The following is a 17,096-nucleotide window of genomic DNA, read 5'->3' as shown; positions in this document are numbered from 1 at the left end:
TATTACCCCACACTTTCCAGTGCATTTTTTCGATACTTTTCTTAACTCAAAAATTCCTCCCGCCCCCTACTTTCTCCACCCCTCTCACCCATTTTTTGGAAGCAGGTTTGTTGTACAAGAGAGTGCCAAATTGTGGCGATCGCACAGGGTCCCCGGACGTTTAATGGTCTATTGATCCCTGTGCCACCACTGTGCTTGCTTCCCCGCTGCCACCAACCCATTACTCTCTGGTAAAACACTGAGTCCAGACAGTTGTTAAAAGTGAACCAAAAAAACAAGTTTATTTTACAAACATTAACAAGTTTATGGTTTCTCAGATAATATTCCTGTCAGTATCTTAACTTTAGTTTCTTTACCAGCCTATACCTTCCTCATACCTTCTGACGGATTATCTCAGCTGTTTGACTGACTCCTCTTAACAAATTCTCTCACTCTCTCACACCAGACTAGCCCAACCCACAGACTTATCTTCTCTGTCTCTTCTAACTCCAGACTGTCTTCTCAACCACCCTAACTCTAACTGTCTCAGAAAAAACCTCTGTGCTTAAACCTTATACACAGTTAACTCTGCCCCCTGGGTTCCCATTGGTTAGTAATTTTACAATTAGTTAACCCTTTCCTTATGAACCCAGTATGATGTCACACACCTAGGAGGGAAAACGCCACACAAATCTACTTTTAATTGTTCAACATAAATTTGCCGTTGCCCAAGTGAATCACACCAGCAAAAGAGTGCTAATCTGGAGCTGGCCCCTGTGCACAATATGGGTCCAGAAAGATAAAGCCCCATGCCGTGTGGTCTGCCTTCACTTCCTCCTTTCTGAGCAACCATGATGTCGTTCATTTATTCCTCAGCTGATTGCCTGGGAACCAGCACAGGAAGAAGATATGACTGTAGTGACAGTGCGCCCTAACTTCCAAGACAATATCCATGTGGGATATATCCCAGGCCTCAAGAAGTTTACAGAGTATTTCACCTCGGTGCTGTGTTTCACCACACCAGGCGATGGACCCCGCAGCCCCCCGCAGCTGCTGCGCACCCATGAGGACGGTACGGCCTTTCCCTTTGGAGCTGGGCACAGGCTCTTGGGTTCCTGTATGCCCATGACTATGGGTCCACACACCCCTAACTTTCCGGTCAACATGAGTTTAAAACGTCACCTTCCACCGTGGAAGTCTTGAGTCTGACACTGCCCTCAGTTGTAGAGCCCGACACATCGTTGCTGAGACTGCAGTGATGCCCTTGAAGGCCCCGGGCTCCATCTTGACTGCGTCCACTGCAGTCATCCTTTCACCCAAACCCCAGAGAGTGACCAGCAGCTTCCCTTTTTTGATTTCCTTGAGGAATTCTTATATGAAGCGTTTGTCCTGTTGTAACTTTCTGGGTGGTGGGGTTGTTTGTTTGGCTAGTTCCGGGTCCAGTGGGACACCTCAGCTTCAACGAGATCCTCGACACATCCCTGAAGGTCAGCTGGCAAGAGCCCCTGGAAAAGAATGGCATTCTGACAGGTAATAAATCTCTCCAGGTGGGGAGGAGATGGGTGGGGTGAGGGAGGAAGGGGTGATTAACTGGACCAGGGAACAGGGAGCCCACTTCTTCCTTGGTGCCAATGGAAAGAACTCAGGGCTTATACAAAATTCCTCTTGTCCCACTGCTTTGCCCTGGGGGCAATTCGGGTTTTATCTGGAATGACGTTTGCTCCAGTTTAGAGCTATAGAGAGAGTTTTCCCTGGGAAGGAGTGGGGCAAGGGGGGGAACCACTCCATAGCTCTAAACTGGAGCAAACGTCAATCCGGAGAAAACCCGAATTGCCTAGAAATTGTGGATCAAGTGGAAAACTGCTCAGACCCATTCTTTCTACTACCTAAGAGAACTTCTGTAGAGGAGATATGTATCCACTAGCCCTGTGAACTAACAGCCTGGAAGCCATCTTGATTTCAGCACGAGGAATAGTTTGGGAATTGGAACCAAGCATCACATCTGTTTGCTTCAGGCCTCATGGAGCTTCCCTGGTGATAGATTTGGAATAGATTTTGAAGGATCCAACTCTATGTTAAGCATAAGGCATAGGGAGCAAGTTATCCTGATAACAGCGCATTGGGAATTTAGGTTCATCTCTTCCCTTTCCAAACATGATTGGGATGGAAATCACATCCTGACCCCTCTCCTCTCCACCCCGCTCCCAGATGTGTCCATGAAGCTTAGGTAAAGCTCATTTTAGCATTAGTGAGAACTTTTGCTTTTTACTGAGCCCTATTGCCACATGGGCATGTATGTATGACTTCTCTCTCTGGGGAGAGAAGGCATTCTGCTCTCTTATGCTGTGATCAGAACAACAGTTCCCTCTCCACCTGATGCCTCTAATTAAGAAAGAAGAGAAGACATAATAGCATGCTATGCGTTAGCCATAATGTGTCATTCAGCCTCAGGAAGCTTAATGAACTAGTGGAAGCACTAAAGTAATATAAATTAGAATCCCCAAAGAACTGTTGGTGAGGCCTAAGTCTCTGGCTTAAGGCCACCAGATTTATTGGGCACGTTCTGTTTATGCCTTGGATTTTAAATGAAGGTTGTGCAGTTCTACACATCTGTGTATGTTTTGGGCTCCTTCAGGCTACCGGATCTCCTGGGAAGAATACAACCGTACCAACACCCGTGTAACACACTACCTGCCCAACGTCACACTGGAATACCGCGTCACTGGCCTCACAGCCCTCACGACATACACCATTGAAGTGGCAGCCATGACCTCGAAAGGCCAGGGACAAGTTTCCTCCTCCACCATCTCCTCAGGAGTGCCTCCCGGTAAGTTTGACTTACGGACCCTGCCTTCAGCAGAGCACCACAGCCTAGGTCCCTGCAGAATGCTTCAGTTAGTAGTGGAAGTCCCAGATACAGATGATTTTTCCTTTTTTGTGTGTTTTTGTTTTGTTTACATCAGATGTACTGATACCCAGTTGAACCCTCTTTGAGACACTGATAAAGTGAAAATAGGTTATCTGGGCAGAGACCGCTATATAGTTGGACGTATGCATGATCGTATTGCAAGCCCACTAATAATAAGAGCAGACAGGAATCTCTTGAATAACCCAGTGTCTTCCCAGCTTTAGAAACACTACATCAAAGGGTAACTGGATGCACATAATAATGTTTCATATTCAGAAATGTAGTGGCACACACTTCCCTGTGATTATGTGAATATTTGTGGGGAAGAGAGGTTGATTTATTGATTTGTTATTGTTGTTATTTTCTCAGCATGAATGCCTCCCTTATTCTGTTATAATGGCAATGGTGCCCATCTAAGAGGTGCCAGAATGCCGGAACTGAGTTCTGGCAAGTTCCAGCTGAAAAAATGTCCTGCAAGGTTATTCTTGTGCTTTCCATAAATTGCGGCTGGAATGTACTTCTTGTGCAGAAAGACTTGTCCTAAATCAGTACTCCTTTCTTTGCTTTGTTTACCTGTGCTGCGAACCCCGGCATCTCACAGCCACATTTCATGTTTCATTGGCTAGCAGCACCTGCTATGGGGGGGGAAGTCTCCCTGAGATTTTGACATCTTGCAAGGCCAATTTGCCCCTTAAACATGGAATCAGACTTGAACGATGAAGCAACAGAAGGAGCTGTTGACTTGGGATAAGTGGCCATTATGCCTGTTTTCATGAAGAATTTCCATCTATACCCCATATAAGCTCTTAGCTCGGCCTTTGAGGGACTTCAGGTTGAGACACTGAGCAACAGAGCTTTCTTTGCGGTGATCCTTCAAGACTGAGGATGTAACTACAGGCACCAGCCCAAACCTTATAATTCTGTCCCTGTATATTTCTGCCACTTTCCTAACCTTCAGGCAGCAAGCCATATCTAAGGTATTGGGAGCATTAATAGAGAGGGACTGCCTTTTACTAAGAATGAATCTACATCTAGTTGTTTCAAGCCCTCATGAGCAGAATTTTAAAAACGCGCTTTCGTGAAGAGATAAGTTGTCCGTATTTGATTTAATTCAGTTTGTCTGTGCGAACTTTGACTTTGCCAATCCCAATTAGCTTCAATATTTGTTCTTTTGAGTAATTCAATTAATTCAAGTGTGGGCCTCCTTCATGCGGGCAGATAGCATGGCCCCCACAATCTGACAACAACCAACCACTCACAAGCTTCAGAGTTATTAAATTAACAAACATCGGAGTAATGAATATGAAATTACAGAAAGCGCTGACAGCTCCCCTTGTGACCTTCATGAGATGGGAGTTTTAAATTTGATGAATATTTGAATCACTTCAAATATTTGTTTGAGGCCTGCACTTTTGTCAGACCTAATCCAAGGATGCCACAGTCTTATAATGCATTATAATAAGGCACCATGTTGGCCACCGATGATCCTCTTGTTCTTCAGTTCCTGTTCTTTAATGTGCATTTTGGATGGGCATGGCATTATTTAGTTTATCCCATGTAACAATTAGTTGTCATTTAGACCTTTGTGCCTAGGGAAGAAGAACAATACCTTTAGAAGCACACAGTGTAACAAATCCACAATGGTTGCTTCTGCCAATGCAAAGCATTTTCAGCAATACAGGCTGGTTGGAGCGAAAGAGAAAGATTCTTAGTCTTGACCTTCCCCTCTCCTCCTGTTGGATTGCCACACTTGACGTTGTTGAGGGTAAACGCTCCTGGGGGGACGGCAGACCCCAGTACCTCCAAGCCTCTCCCAGTAGGCACGTCTCTGGAATGGCATGTCCCTTCTCTCCAGAGTGCCCCTCTGTGACACTTCTCATATGAAAAGTGGACACAAGTCTTCTGGCATCACACAGCAAGAAGATAGAAACATCCGTAGATCTAAACTACGTTTTATTCACAATATTTACAGAGAATCCATAATCACATCTGTGCCCTCCAAACTCTGGCAGAAAAAAAGCATACAGCGAAAGCGAAAGTACAATCCAATAACACTCTCAGACAGAAGAGATAAGACAGTCTTCCGTTCCCACACTCTTCTCAGACATCTCATGTGACTTATACTAATCACACTAGCCAGCATCGACTTACATAAAATCCTAACAGACGTTGATGGATATTTGCCCTTCAACTATAGTGTTTGGCACATGTAACTTCTTTAATCTGTATTTTCCATCCTAAAGATATTTTTGGTTCACTGCATCTCAGTCCCCATCACCACTGCCACCAGCAGCTCATAGCATACTACAATTTTAACTTTGCATAATCAAGTGGTGCTTTCTCCTGCTCTGGCTTGTTAGATGGAGAGTTCTTCTTCAGGGCAGGATTTGGCCACTGTGTGATGCCATCATCCTGAGAAGGACAAAGAATGGCTGAGCCAATGCCTATAATCCATGGGTTGTAGATTCAAGTTCCGTCTTTGCTTTCTCTTTGCCTGCAGAGCTCCCTGGAGCCCCTTCGAACCTGGGCATCTCCAACATTGGTCCCCGCTCAGTCACACTTCAGTTCCGTCCTGGTTACGATGGCAAGACATCCATTTCCAGGTGGCAAGTGGAGGCTCAGGTAAGCCATTGGAAAGGGACACATCTGTCGGTAGGAGAAGCCAGCAGCAGAGGAAGCTCTCTCATTCCTTTTCTTCTTCTTTTTAGCCCTTAGGATAGCAACTGTTGTATTAAAGTTAAAGAAGCATCTCTGCCATCAGGAGACACGTAAACTCAGTGGCAGGGAGCCAACATCCTCCACTGAGAATACGATTAAAGTGTTAATTTTGCATGCATTGACTTTGCTGAATTTCAGGCATCTGTGGGGCGGAATTGCAGTAGCAGGAGGAAGGGAGGAGCCTGGCAGTTTGGATACAGAGAAAACAGTGTGTCAAATAACAGGAAACATGAGCTATAAGCAGGACTGTGTATTGTGTGTAATCCACAATCTTATTTGAGAAGAACATCATTTGATACTTAACTATATTTGATATCCTGAAAATTTATCCTGTTTTCTTAAAATAGTTTATAATCTTTGCTGCAAGATCCTTACTGCATATAATCCTTACTGCAAGAGCTTTGCAGTAAGTACCGTATTTTTTGCCCCATAGGACGCACCTAGGTTTTTTGGGGGGGGAATAAAGAAAAAAAAATTATTTCCCCCCCAGGTGCGGGGCTGGCGCGGGGGAAGCCCGAGCTTCCCCTGACCACAGCCCCCAGAACAGCCTGCTATCCGCAAGCCTAGGGAGCCTGGCGGGAAGTCGCGCCGGTCTCCCCAGGCTTGCGGAGAGCTGCGCGAAGCCCGGGCGCACTCTTCAGCGCACCCCAGGCTTCGGAATGCAGGCAGCTCTGCGCAACCCTTGGGAGACCGGCGTGACTTCGCGCCGGGCTCCCTAGGGTTGCGCAGAGCTGCGCGAAGCCCAGGACTGCAGGCAGCTCTGCGCAACCCTTGGGAGACCAGCGCGACTTCGCATAGCTTCCTGAAGCCTGGAAAGCGAGAGGGGTCGGTGCGCACCAACCCCTCTCACTCTCCAGGCTTCAACGAAAGCCTGCATTCGCCCCATAGGACGCACTCACATTTCCCCTTCATTTTTGGAGGGGAAAAAGTGTGTCCTATAGGGCGAAAAATACGGTATATGAGCAATGTCTAGTGAAATCTCACAAACTAAGAGAAGGCGGAGGTTCAGGGCCGGCCCATCCATGAGGTAGACTGAGGCAACCACCTCAGGTGGCAAAATCCAAGAGGCACCTCTCTGTGCACCCCCTTCTACTGCCATCAGAGAAGTGAAGAGAAGTGACTGCATCGACTTCTGGGTTCTGGCAGGATCTCGCGAGAGCCTTGCGTGATCTTCCAAAGACCCTGGTAAGCGAGGCTTCAGCGGGTGTGGATGGTGAGCTGGCTGGGCAGCCCCTTCCCATTTCACCTCAGATGGCAAAATAGGATGGGCTGCCCCTGTGGAGGTTATTTTTACTGATGGTGTAAACACATCGGGCAAAAAGTGTCCTGCTCTTCAGTCTCTGACAACACACACCAAACTCTACAACTGTAGCTAATACATTTTACACTGTCAGGGAACAGAGAAACTGGCCGTACTATATGCAATGATGATGCTGACCCAGTCCTGCTCATTATCTTGTCTGCCCTTTCCCTAGGTGGGTCAGATTGGTGAGAGCGAGGAATGGACCCTCATCCACCAGCTGTCTAATGAGCCAGATGCCCGCTCCATGGAGGTGCCCAACCTCAATCCCTACACATACTACAGGTGAGTGCTGCTTTTGGGGGAGATTGAAAGGATGGTGTTGGGTTGAGCATGCATTAAAAACATAAGGGCCTCCTGGATCAAGTTAAAGATCCATCTAGTTCGGCATCCTCCTTTCCATAATGTTCAACCAGGTGCTTCCAGGAAGCCCAGAAAAAGGTCTGAAGGCAACAAGCTCTCACTATTCCTCTGTAGCAACTCAGATTCAGAGGCATCCTGCTGTCAGGGATTGGTTGGACACAGAGGAATGGTGGGAGGAACCAGCTGGAGAACTCGCAGAGCCTGGGGGTTGGTGGTGGGATGACAATGAGTGGTTAGAGAGAGAAGAGGGAGAAGACTGGGAGGAGGTGTCGGAAGCTGAAGAGGTAAAAGGCATCATGAGAAGGAGCTCAAAAGACAGGGAAGCAAAGGGGAACCCGGCCCCAAATCTCTTGTGACACTCTCATCTGCTAGTATTAGAAAGCTACAGCCAGGAGGGTTATGGTCTGGCTAAAACTGGGGAATGAGAAGGCTTGTGGGTGTCATTAAGGACCTTCTACCGTTTCCCTCAAAATTAATGCATTAGCTAATAGGATAAAGGAAAGGCGTGTAATGCCGGCCTAATTAAGCCATGTTTGTATGTCAACAGAGATTGTGACAACACACCCAGTAGCTCTCCTGTTGGCAGTGCAAGGAAGGGAAAGGAGCCAATGCAGACCTCTCAGGGCATGCAAATGGGGGTGTTCAAAGTCCTATTTGTGTGTGTGTGTGTGTGTGTGTGTGTGTGTGTGTGTTAGGCAGGGTGGGTGATTCCTATGCCACCTTGCAGTTCCTTCCAACACTAATCCATTTCCTCTCTCCTTCCAGCTTCCGCATGCGACAAGTGAACATAGTCGGCACCAGCCCACCCAGCCTGCCTTCCCGCAGGATCCAGACATTGCAGGCCCCGCCTGATGTATCTCCTGCCAATATTACACTGCGGACAGCCAGTGAAACCAGTCTCTGGCTGAGATGGATGGTGAGCAGTAGCTCAGAAAGGCACTAGGCCTCGTCATTGTTTCTGGAGGGAGGGCAGGACAGGGTTAATGAACCAGCACTGGGGCTGCTCATTGGTTACTAGGCAAACCAAAATTCTGTAGGATTTCTGTAGAATTAACAGGAAGATAGATGGGGTGAACAGCTCCAGGTGAGGCTGGATTCAATGGTTGCAGGTATAAAATGACTAGGCCAGGGATGTACCTAACCATCTTTAACGATATAGACCTACAGGTCAATTCTACCTCTAACTGCCCTACTGGAAATAGGAAGATCTATGTAACACCAATTGTATCATGGTGGGCACCATTTTGAATCAATACAGTCTACTCGGTTCTTGTTACCTTAACGCAAATGACAACTGTCTTTCGCCTCTAAACACCCATTCCTGCTGCCCAGCAGCAGCAGGAGAATCCCTAACTACTTGTCCCAGATAGAGATGCCACCAAATTCTGCACTAAGCCAAACTTTAGTGGTGGAATTCTACTTCAATCTGTGGTGCAATCACCTCAAATCAGAACTGAAGTTTGCTAAAAAGAGTTTTCAGGAGTTCTAGCCCATGCCATTTAGATGCATGTTATTTGTGCAAAGAGGGCAAGGCGATAGGAACTGGGTGTCGGGAGGGTACCGCCTACAAGGTCCAATATGGTCTCTGTCCCATATCCATTGAGGCAGAGGAATGCACTCAAACAGTATGGGATTTGTTTTTTTCATGCGAGGATTCTGGAAAGGACTCAGCTGCAGGCCAACAACGACGCTCCCTTTCTTTCCAGCCTCTGCCAGAGACAGAGTACAACGGCAGCCCTGAGTCAGTGGGCTACCGGTTGCGCTACTCACGTCTAGACGGGCGTGGCCGCACACTGGCCAACACCATCCATGACCGTGTGGAGCGTGAGTTCACCATTGAAGACCTGGAAGAATGGACGGAGTACCGTGTGCAGGTGCAGGCTTTCAATGCCATCGGGCCCGGGCCATGGAGCCAGACCGTGGTGGGGAGAACCCGAGAGTCAGGTACCTTCTCCACCAGGCCCTTGAGACAGTCTGGGCAGGCCTCCCATGGTCGGTCTGGAACTCTGAACATGGGGCTCGGGGCTCTGCTGTGGTGACCTGCTTCTCGCAGAGCCATCACAGAGAAGCTCATTGGTGAAGCACTGACTCCCCTCGGTTCTTCTCTTTGTGCGCACAGTGCCTTCGTCTGGACCCACCAACATATCAGCTTTGGCAACCACCTCTACCTCTATGCTAGTGCGATGGAATGACATCCCAGAGGCTGACCGAAACGGGCTGGTTCTGGGCTACAAGGTGGGTGTGGGGAATGCAGTGAAATGCATTTTCTCTTGCCTCACCTTCCCGCTCACTAAAATCTGCCGGTCCCTCATCAGTCCCAGCCTGAAGCCCCTTCTTATCATTCCAGAGCTAGTCTCCTTGTCTTCTTCAGTGACCTGGCCCATTGGTCTCTACCTGCAGGACCCCACTGTCACAGGCCTCAGCTAGGCCCTTCTTTCCCAACCCACAGCTTACTATGATCCTGTGAACCTGCTCACCAACTGCCTCTACCATTGTCACTCAGTCTCTCCACTGGTGTTGGGCTGAGGTGTTTGGCCCAGACTTTCTCAACATTTTGAGGGCGGGGCAAGCTTCTTTGGGGGCTCTCTGCGTTAACTGCCATGCCAAACAATATCTGGTACTTCTAATATAGGTAAAGGTAAAGGGACCCCTGACCGTTAGGGCCAGTCGCGGACGACTCTGGGGTTGCAGTGCTCATCTCGCTTTATTGGCCGAGGGAGCCGGTGTACAGCTTCCGGGTCATTTGGCCAGCATGACTAAGCCGCTTCTGATGAACCAGAGCAGCGCACGGAAATGCCATTTACCTTCCTACTGGAGTGGTACTTATTTATCTATTTGCACTTTGACGTGCTTTCGAACTGCTAGGTTGGCAGGAGCAGGGACCGAGCAATGGGAGCTCACCCTGTTGCGGAGATTCGAACCGTCGACCTTCTGATCGGCAAGCCCTAGGCTCTGTGGCTTCTAATATACAGCAGTACAATGCTGGTGATCCAAGCTACGTGCTCTGTGTATATATGTCTGCAACATGGCAGCACAATGCAGCTTTTTTCCACTTGTTGAAGGCCGCAGTGTTCAATTGAGCCGCTGTCTCTTCCTTCCCTCCAAGGTTTGTGTCTGTTCCCTTCTAGGTCATGTATAAAGAGAAGGACTCCGACACAAGGGCTCAGTTCTGGTTGGTGGAGGGCAACGCTTCACGGAGTGCCCAGCTCATAGCTTTGGGCAAGTATGTTCTGTATGAGATCCGAGTGCTGGCTTTCACCCGCATTGGCGATGGTGTGCCCAGCAATCCGCCCATCCTGGAACGGACACTCGATGACGGTAGGTGTCCCAACAGCAACCCATATGGTGGAAGGAAAGCTTAAGTCTGGGAGAGAAGGGATGGGGGGAACAGGGTGGTCTGTGAGATATTAAAAGTCATTGGAAAGCAAATGAAAAATAAAGGCTAAGCCTTATAGCACATACCATTTGAGGACTCAGTCCTGTACATCATGAATAGCCAGGGAACCTGTGGCACAGTGGGTCAGTGCGTCTGGCTGTTAACCAGAAGGTTGGTGGTTCGAGCCCATCCAGGGATGGCTGCAGGCAGAATTCCTGCATTGGCAGGGGGTTGGTCTAGTTGACCCTCAGGGTCCCTTCCAGCTGTATGATTCTATGATTGTATGGAGTTCTAATAGCATTCGCTGTAATAATAATAATACTTGGCATTTGTAGACTGCTTTCAGGTGCTTAGAGTACGTCGTGTACTTAATTTTGTTTCAGTCCTTACAACGAACTTGTACATTAGATTAGTATTACTGCCCTCATATTGCAGGGAGGGTGTTGAGGCTTCATGGAAAAGGCAAGATTTGAACCAATGACCTCCTCGATTGGTAGTGCTATGTTTTAGCCATGATACTAGATGTGTACACCGCAGTGGTGATTGCTTTAAAGTCATGACATTGCAAGATTAGCAGCTCCATGTCCCTAAACACAGTCCCAGTCTTCAAATAATAGACCAGGGAGTGTCACCTTAAGCGTAGCATATGTTTATCTCTGTGTGCGTGTGTGTGTGTGTGTGTGTGTGTGTGTGTGTGTGTGTTTGCACCCTGTGGCTATGTATGTATTTGCATTAAAAGTCTGTTCTCTGGCTAGGTGTGCAGAAATGTAGGTGTTCCTTCTAAACTTCATCTGTGCATCCCTCCCTGTCTTCCTGTGTTCCAGTACCTGGGCCCCCAGTGGGCATTCTCTTCCCTGAAGTAAGAACAACTTCTGTACGGCTAATCTGGCAGCCACCTGCTGCTCCCAATGGCATCATTCTGGGTAAGCAGGCAACCCCTACGTACCATGGAGATTGTAGACCAGAGTGGCTTAAGCAACGCCCTCCCAACCCAACTTTTGACTACAGTTCTCAATGTCAGTTCAGTGCCACTAGAGCAGGCATGGCCAAACTTGGCCCTCCAGATGTTTTGGGACTACGACTCCCATCATCCATAGCTAACAGGGATGATGGGAATTGTAGTCCCAAAACATCTGGAGGGCCAAGTTTGGCCATGCCTGCACTAGAGGAATTGCGGGAGGCAGAGCCGGCCCACCCATGCAGTGGGATGAAGCAGCTGCCTCAGGTGACAGAAACACAGGAGAGAAGCCCTTGAGCAGAAGGCCTTGCAAAGCCTCGCCTCTGAGCGGGAAGGGACATTTGGCAAGAGGAGAGGCCCTTGTCAAATCTCCCACAGATACCCAGCAGGGTGGTGAGGCTTTGCAAGGGCTTTTCCTTGGAGGGAAGCCCTTGCAGAGCCTAACCCCCCCCCCCCATTATGGGGGCAACCGCAGGACCTTTTTGCCTCCAGTGCTTGAAACATCTTGGGCCAACCTTGAATGGAGAGGATAAAGGAAACCAGCCCACCGCGCCAGCCATGTGTAACCTCTCCTAAAACCATTTCCATGGTTCTGATCTACTTCCTCCTGGACTAAAGTCGGGATATGGGGATTGTGTCCTCTCCCCAATAATTTCCTGTTTGGGTTTGTCTTCCTCTTGCATGCAGCCTACCAGATCACTCACCGCCTCAACACCACCACCGCCAATTCTGCCAGCGTGGAAGTTCTCAACCCCAGCGCGAGGCAGTTTACTGCTACTGGTCTCAGACCCGAGTCGACCTATCTTTTCCGTATCACAGCCCAGACCCGGAAGGGCTGGGGTGAGGCAGCGGAAGCGCTGGTGGTGACTACAGAGAAGAGAGGTAATTTTTTTTCAGGAAGGGACATAATGCATGGAATTGGGAGGAAAGCTCTAAAATGCATGCTATGCATCAAGGCCAGCGTGGTTGAGCACACAAAATTGCAGACACCGAATGCCGATAGAAAAAGTAGAATTCTATACGGCCTATATGGCCTAGGACCCTCGTACCTACGGGACCGCCTCTCCTGTTATGTCCCACAGAGGACCTTACGGTCTTCAAATAAAAACATCTTGGAGATCCCAGGCCACTGTCAGTATCACCAGCCCACAGGCAGAGGTACCTGGCCTCCCCCGAGGCAATTGAGCGAGATACTGTTGTTTACCGTCCGTCTGCGACTCCCGGCAGGCTAGGTAAACAAACCGGCGATCCTCCTCAAACGTGAGCAGGACACACCCTCCTCCTTCTCTCCCTCCCTGCACTCCCCCAGGGAGGGGAAATGAGACAGACAGGAGTCCTCTCTACATGTTTTATTCCTGTCATTCAACAGTACAGAGAAATGTGACTGTCCCCTTCAGACTCCATCAGAAGAGTCTCACACTCCTCCCCTGTACTTCCAGTACAGGTCATATGACACACTGAGCTAACATCCGGTGCTCAGTACAGAGAATAGGCTCCACCTTTTCCCCAACAGTACATCTGCACTGTTTTGCATTCCAGCCATCTGGAGCTGGCTTTTGCCTTGGTGCTTTTTCCTGACATCCTCCCCCAAAAGCATCAATTGGCAAAACATGATCCAGAGAAGAAAACAAACAGTTGTTATACATATAACAGTCCCCTGTTGTTTCAGTTCCACCCTTGGAACTCCCCACCACTGGTTTCACCAGTGTACCTCTCTGGTTGTCTGGCTTCCAAGGAATGAGTGCTTCTGCATTACCTTGGCTAGCTACTCTCTGTTGTGTCTTTGTCTCTGACTTAGACACTGCTTTAACCTGCTTTGAGTTGTTAACAATAGCAACACATGCAACAGCTAAGTTAGCAAACTCTTTTGAGTACCTCTTTGGTGGTACACCCTTTGTGACTCTCTCAGACCTGCGTATGAGGTTCTGATTCTCTCTGCTCACTGGTTCAACCTCTGGACTCTGTTGAGAACCAGTAGCAATCAGTGGTTCTTCCTTCACCTGTGAAGGTCTATCCATTGTGTGAGATTTCCTCTCAATGACTGTTACAACTGAACTCTCTGAGCTATCACTGTCATCATCATCAGTACCACTGTAATCTGTGACATCAGAAAAATCATCATCATCTGAATCGCCACCTGTGGGAAATGTTTGTACTACTCGCTCTTGCTCTGGAGCACTCTCTAGGAACTTTGTGAGAATCACCTGACCAGATTCAGACAAAATTACTCTGTAGAGACCTTTTTCATAACCCACAAAAATGCCTCTGGCATTCTTTACTCCACCTGGAGCTTCTGTTCTCACATGAGACCCGAAAACCTTAAAATAGGCAACAGAAGGTTTTCTATTGAACAGCTTCTCAAAAGGAGAACATCCCAACTCTGTTGAGACTTTTCTCAACCACACATGAAGATAGGACGCTAGCGATTCGGCCCAATATTCATGTGGCAAATGTGAACTCAGCAATTGCGCATTCATCCCCTTTTGCAATTCTTTGTTCACCCTCACACAGACCCCCCTGTTCCACGCTTCTTGCGAAACTGCAACTTTGTGGTCTATCCCTTTTCCATCCAGGAACTTCTGAAACTTCTGTAACAGAAAAATTTGCTTCTCATCTGTGAAAAGACAATCAATGTTAGCATCATTCATATTTTTAACCTTGTCACAAAACTCCTGAAACTTTTCTAAAGTTTCTTGCGGTTTCTCCATCATATAAACCCAAGAATAATTAGTGAAACAATCCACACACAAAAGGTAATATTTTGCATTGCCCCTAGATGGTTCTAGAGGACCAATCACATCAGCATACACCCGCTGAAATGCTCTGTCGACCTTCTTGGTCTTGGTGCTCACACTGGTCACACCTGCAAGAGAGATTTCGTTAGAAACAGAAGAATTACATTTCATGTAATCACTTTGATCAAAAGTCAACAAATACAGTCCATCTTTCTCTTTGGCAGTAAGAAACAGTTCTCCATCTTTGTAGATCTTGCAGCTTTTAGCATCATAGGACAGTTTCAGTCCTTTCTTTGCAATCTGCGACACGCTCAGCAGATTAAATCTCAGTTCTGGAACCAGGTAAACATCACTTATAGTCAAGTTCAGACTCTCAAGATACACAGTCCCAATTCCGGTTGCTTCCAACTCCTGACCGTTGGGCTGTTTCACAGTGAAGCTTTGCTTCCTCAACGTCGAAAATAGTCCTCTGTGCGGGCACATATGAACCGTGGCGCCCGTGTCAAATATGAACGAGTTCCCAACATCTGGCGTGGTTCCTTTCGCCATCATAGCCTTTGCAGGTTTCACCTGGCACTTGGAACGGCTTTTGCCTGACGCCTCAGGCTTCGTAGAGCTGCTCTTTGCTCCTCTTGACTGGCGCGGCTTCTTACAGTTTCGCTGTAGATGCCCAGTCTGTCCACAATTGTAGCATCGGACAGCACTCAATGCTACACCATGCTCCCTAGTAGCATCAGCAGTGGGGGAATTAGAACTCTGTTCTTCCCTCCCCCTGTCAGCAACACCCATTGCACCTTGTTCAGGAACACCAACAGTTCCTACAGCCACAGTTCCTGCACTCTCCCCTCTGGGGTCAAAGCTCTCCTCAGCTTTCGTTGAGCTCTTAGGAACTTGGCCAGCATCATCTTGGCTCACCCCTTCTGGGGTAGTTATTCATCCAGACCCTGATGAATAACTGTCTCTGGTTAGGGGAGATGAGTTAGGCAAGTCTCCCCCTTCTTGGCATCCATTTAGAATCCAAGCCTCCAGCTCACACTGTCAAACAAACTGTAAAATCCAACAGTTGTTTTTTCCTTTCTCACGCAGGCAAAACTGCAAGTTGTTTACGCCCTTTTGCACCTGGCAGCTAAACTCTGGCTGCTATTGAAAAGTCCCTTCCAAGGGCACGTAAACTTGTAGCCGAAACATTCTCTGATTTTGTTTCGCTTTCCCAGGCTCACACTCATAGTCCAGCCCCTTTGCCAGTAACTTTCCAGGACCGTTACTTAGCAACAATGCATTTCAATAGGACTTCTTATCTTAACCACAAGAATTTGTGGAATGCAGGCCTCTGCCTTCAAGCTGCAGGCCTCTTCCTCCCGGAGCTTTATTTTTCCAAGACGCAGCTCCCCGTGAACCAGTGAATTAATCTTACTGCGTTCACACTTTTAGCCCGAAATGCAGCAGCATACCTTGAACTTTGTTGCTCTGGAAAACACCTCTTCTTTCCACCAGCTGTCTGTTGAGCCTCTGGCTTTTCTCAGACGCTTGCCTTCTCCCTTGGAGCAGAGGAGGACAATCCACCAGCCTCTCATGCAGATGTCCGATGAATCGCAACCATCCGAAGGCTGCCATATGTCAGTATCACCAGCCCACAGGCAGAGGTACCTGGCCTCCCCCGAGGCAATTGAGCGAGATACTGTTGTTTACCGTCCGTCTGCGACTCCCGGCAGGCTAGGTAAACAAACCGGCGATCCTCCTCAAACGTGAGCAGGACACACCCTCCTCCTTCTCTCCCTCCCTGCACTCCCCCAGGGAGGGGAAATGAGACAGACAGGAGTCCTCTCTACATGTTTTATTCCTGTCATTCAACAGTACATAGAAATGTGACTGTTCCCTTCAGACTCCATCAGAAGAGTCTCACACTCCTCCCCTGTACTTCCAGTACAGGTCATATGACACACTGAGCTAACATCCGGTGCTCAGTACAGAGAATAGGCTCCACCTTTTCCCCAACAGTACATCTGCACTGTTTTGCATTCCAGCCATCTGGAGCTGGCTTTTGCCTTGGTGCTTTTTCCTGACATCCACAGGGAGGTTAGGCTGGCCTCAACCAAAACCAGGGGTTTTTTGGCCATGGCCCCAATCTGGTGAAACATTCTGTCACAAGAGACTAGGGCCCTGTGGGACTTGACATCTTTCTGCAGGGCTTCAAGACGGAGCTTTTCCACCAGGCCTTTGGCCAGGGCACAGTCTGACCCCCTCCTTCGGTAATCCTCACAGAACTCTAGCCCAATGGTTGCCATTAATTTGATTTTGAATTGATTTTAGAATGAATTGATTTTAGAATGCATTTCAATTAATTGATTGTGATTTTATGTAAACTGTGTTACTTTTATTGTTGTTAGCCGCTCTGAGCCCGGCTTCGGTTGGGGAGGGCGGGATATAAATAAATTATTATTATTATTATTTCTGGACTCTTCCACTTCACATGTTAAGTGGCGGTGCCATATTTTTAGTACTTATCCATATGATTTTTAAAGAAAGCTTACTGCATGGTTACCTAGCACACCAAGCTGATGCACTAGTTTTCTAGATGCAGAGTGGTTCTTTTATGATGGAGCATAAAAAATATGGAATGTGCACTCATAGTATGAAGTAGTTCTATCAGAATTGTACCCCCTCAGGCCTTTACTGTTTGTGATATGCAGTCATGTGTGTCTCTAGTTGTTTTTTTTGGGGGGGGAGGGGGGTCTTAATTGTCTTTTGATGCTGCCGGT

At 47.9% G+C, this 17,096-nt stretch overlaps 1 protein-coding gene across 9 annotated transcripts in view; it reads left to right on the top strand.

Annotated features, from left to right (window-relative positions):
- The window catches only part of SDK2 (sidekick cell adhesion molecule 2), a 339,664-nt gene that overhangs the window by 280,229 nt on the left and 42,339 nt on the right, over positions 1 to 17,096 (top strand). For all 9 annotated transcript variants that reach the window (XM_080994333.1, XM_080994331.1, XM_080994326.1 and 6 more), the window contains exons 19-29: positions 856 to 1,051; positions 1,411 to 1,509; positions 2,615 to 2,806; positions 5,388 to 5,509; positions 7,081 to 7,190; positions 8,034 to 8,184; positions 8,975 to 9,212; positions 9,388 to 9,503; positions 10,397 to 10,586; positions 11,469 to 11,567; positions 12,290 to 12,484. In XM_080994333.1, the coding sequence (XP_080850459.1) occupies positions 856 to 1,051; positions 1,411 to 1,509; positions 2,615 to 2,806; positions 5,388 to 5,509; positions 7,081 to 7,190; positions 8,034 to 8,184; positions 8,975 to 9,212; positions 9,388 to 9,503; positions 10,397 to 10,586; positions 11,469 to 11,567; positions 12,290 to 12,484 (1,708 nt within the window). The remainder of the gene's footprint in view (positions 1 to 855; positions 1,052 to 1,410; positions 1,510 to 2,614; positions 2,807 to 5,387; positions 5,510 to 7,080; positions 7,191 to 8,033; positions 8,185 to 8,974; positions 9,213 to 9,387; positions 9,504 to 10,396; positions 10,587 to 11,468; positions 11,568 to 12,289; positions 12,485 to 17,096) is intronic.

The sequence above is a fragment of the Podarcis pityusensis genome (genome assembly GCF_964106645.2).
Source record: "Podarcis pityusensis genome assembly, chromosome: 2".
In the NCBI taxonomy this organism is placed as follows: domain Eukaryota; kingdom Metazoa; phylum Chordata; class Lepidosauria; order Squamata; family Lacertidae; genus Podarcis; species Podarcis pityusensis.
This window is presented reverse-complemented; position numbering and strand designations above follow the sequence as displayed.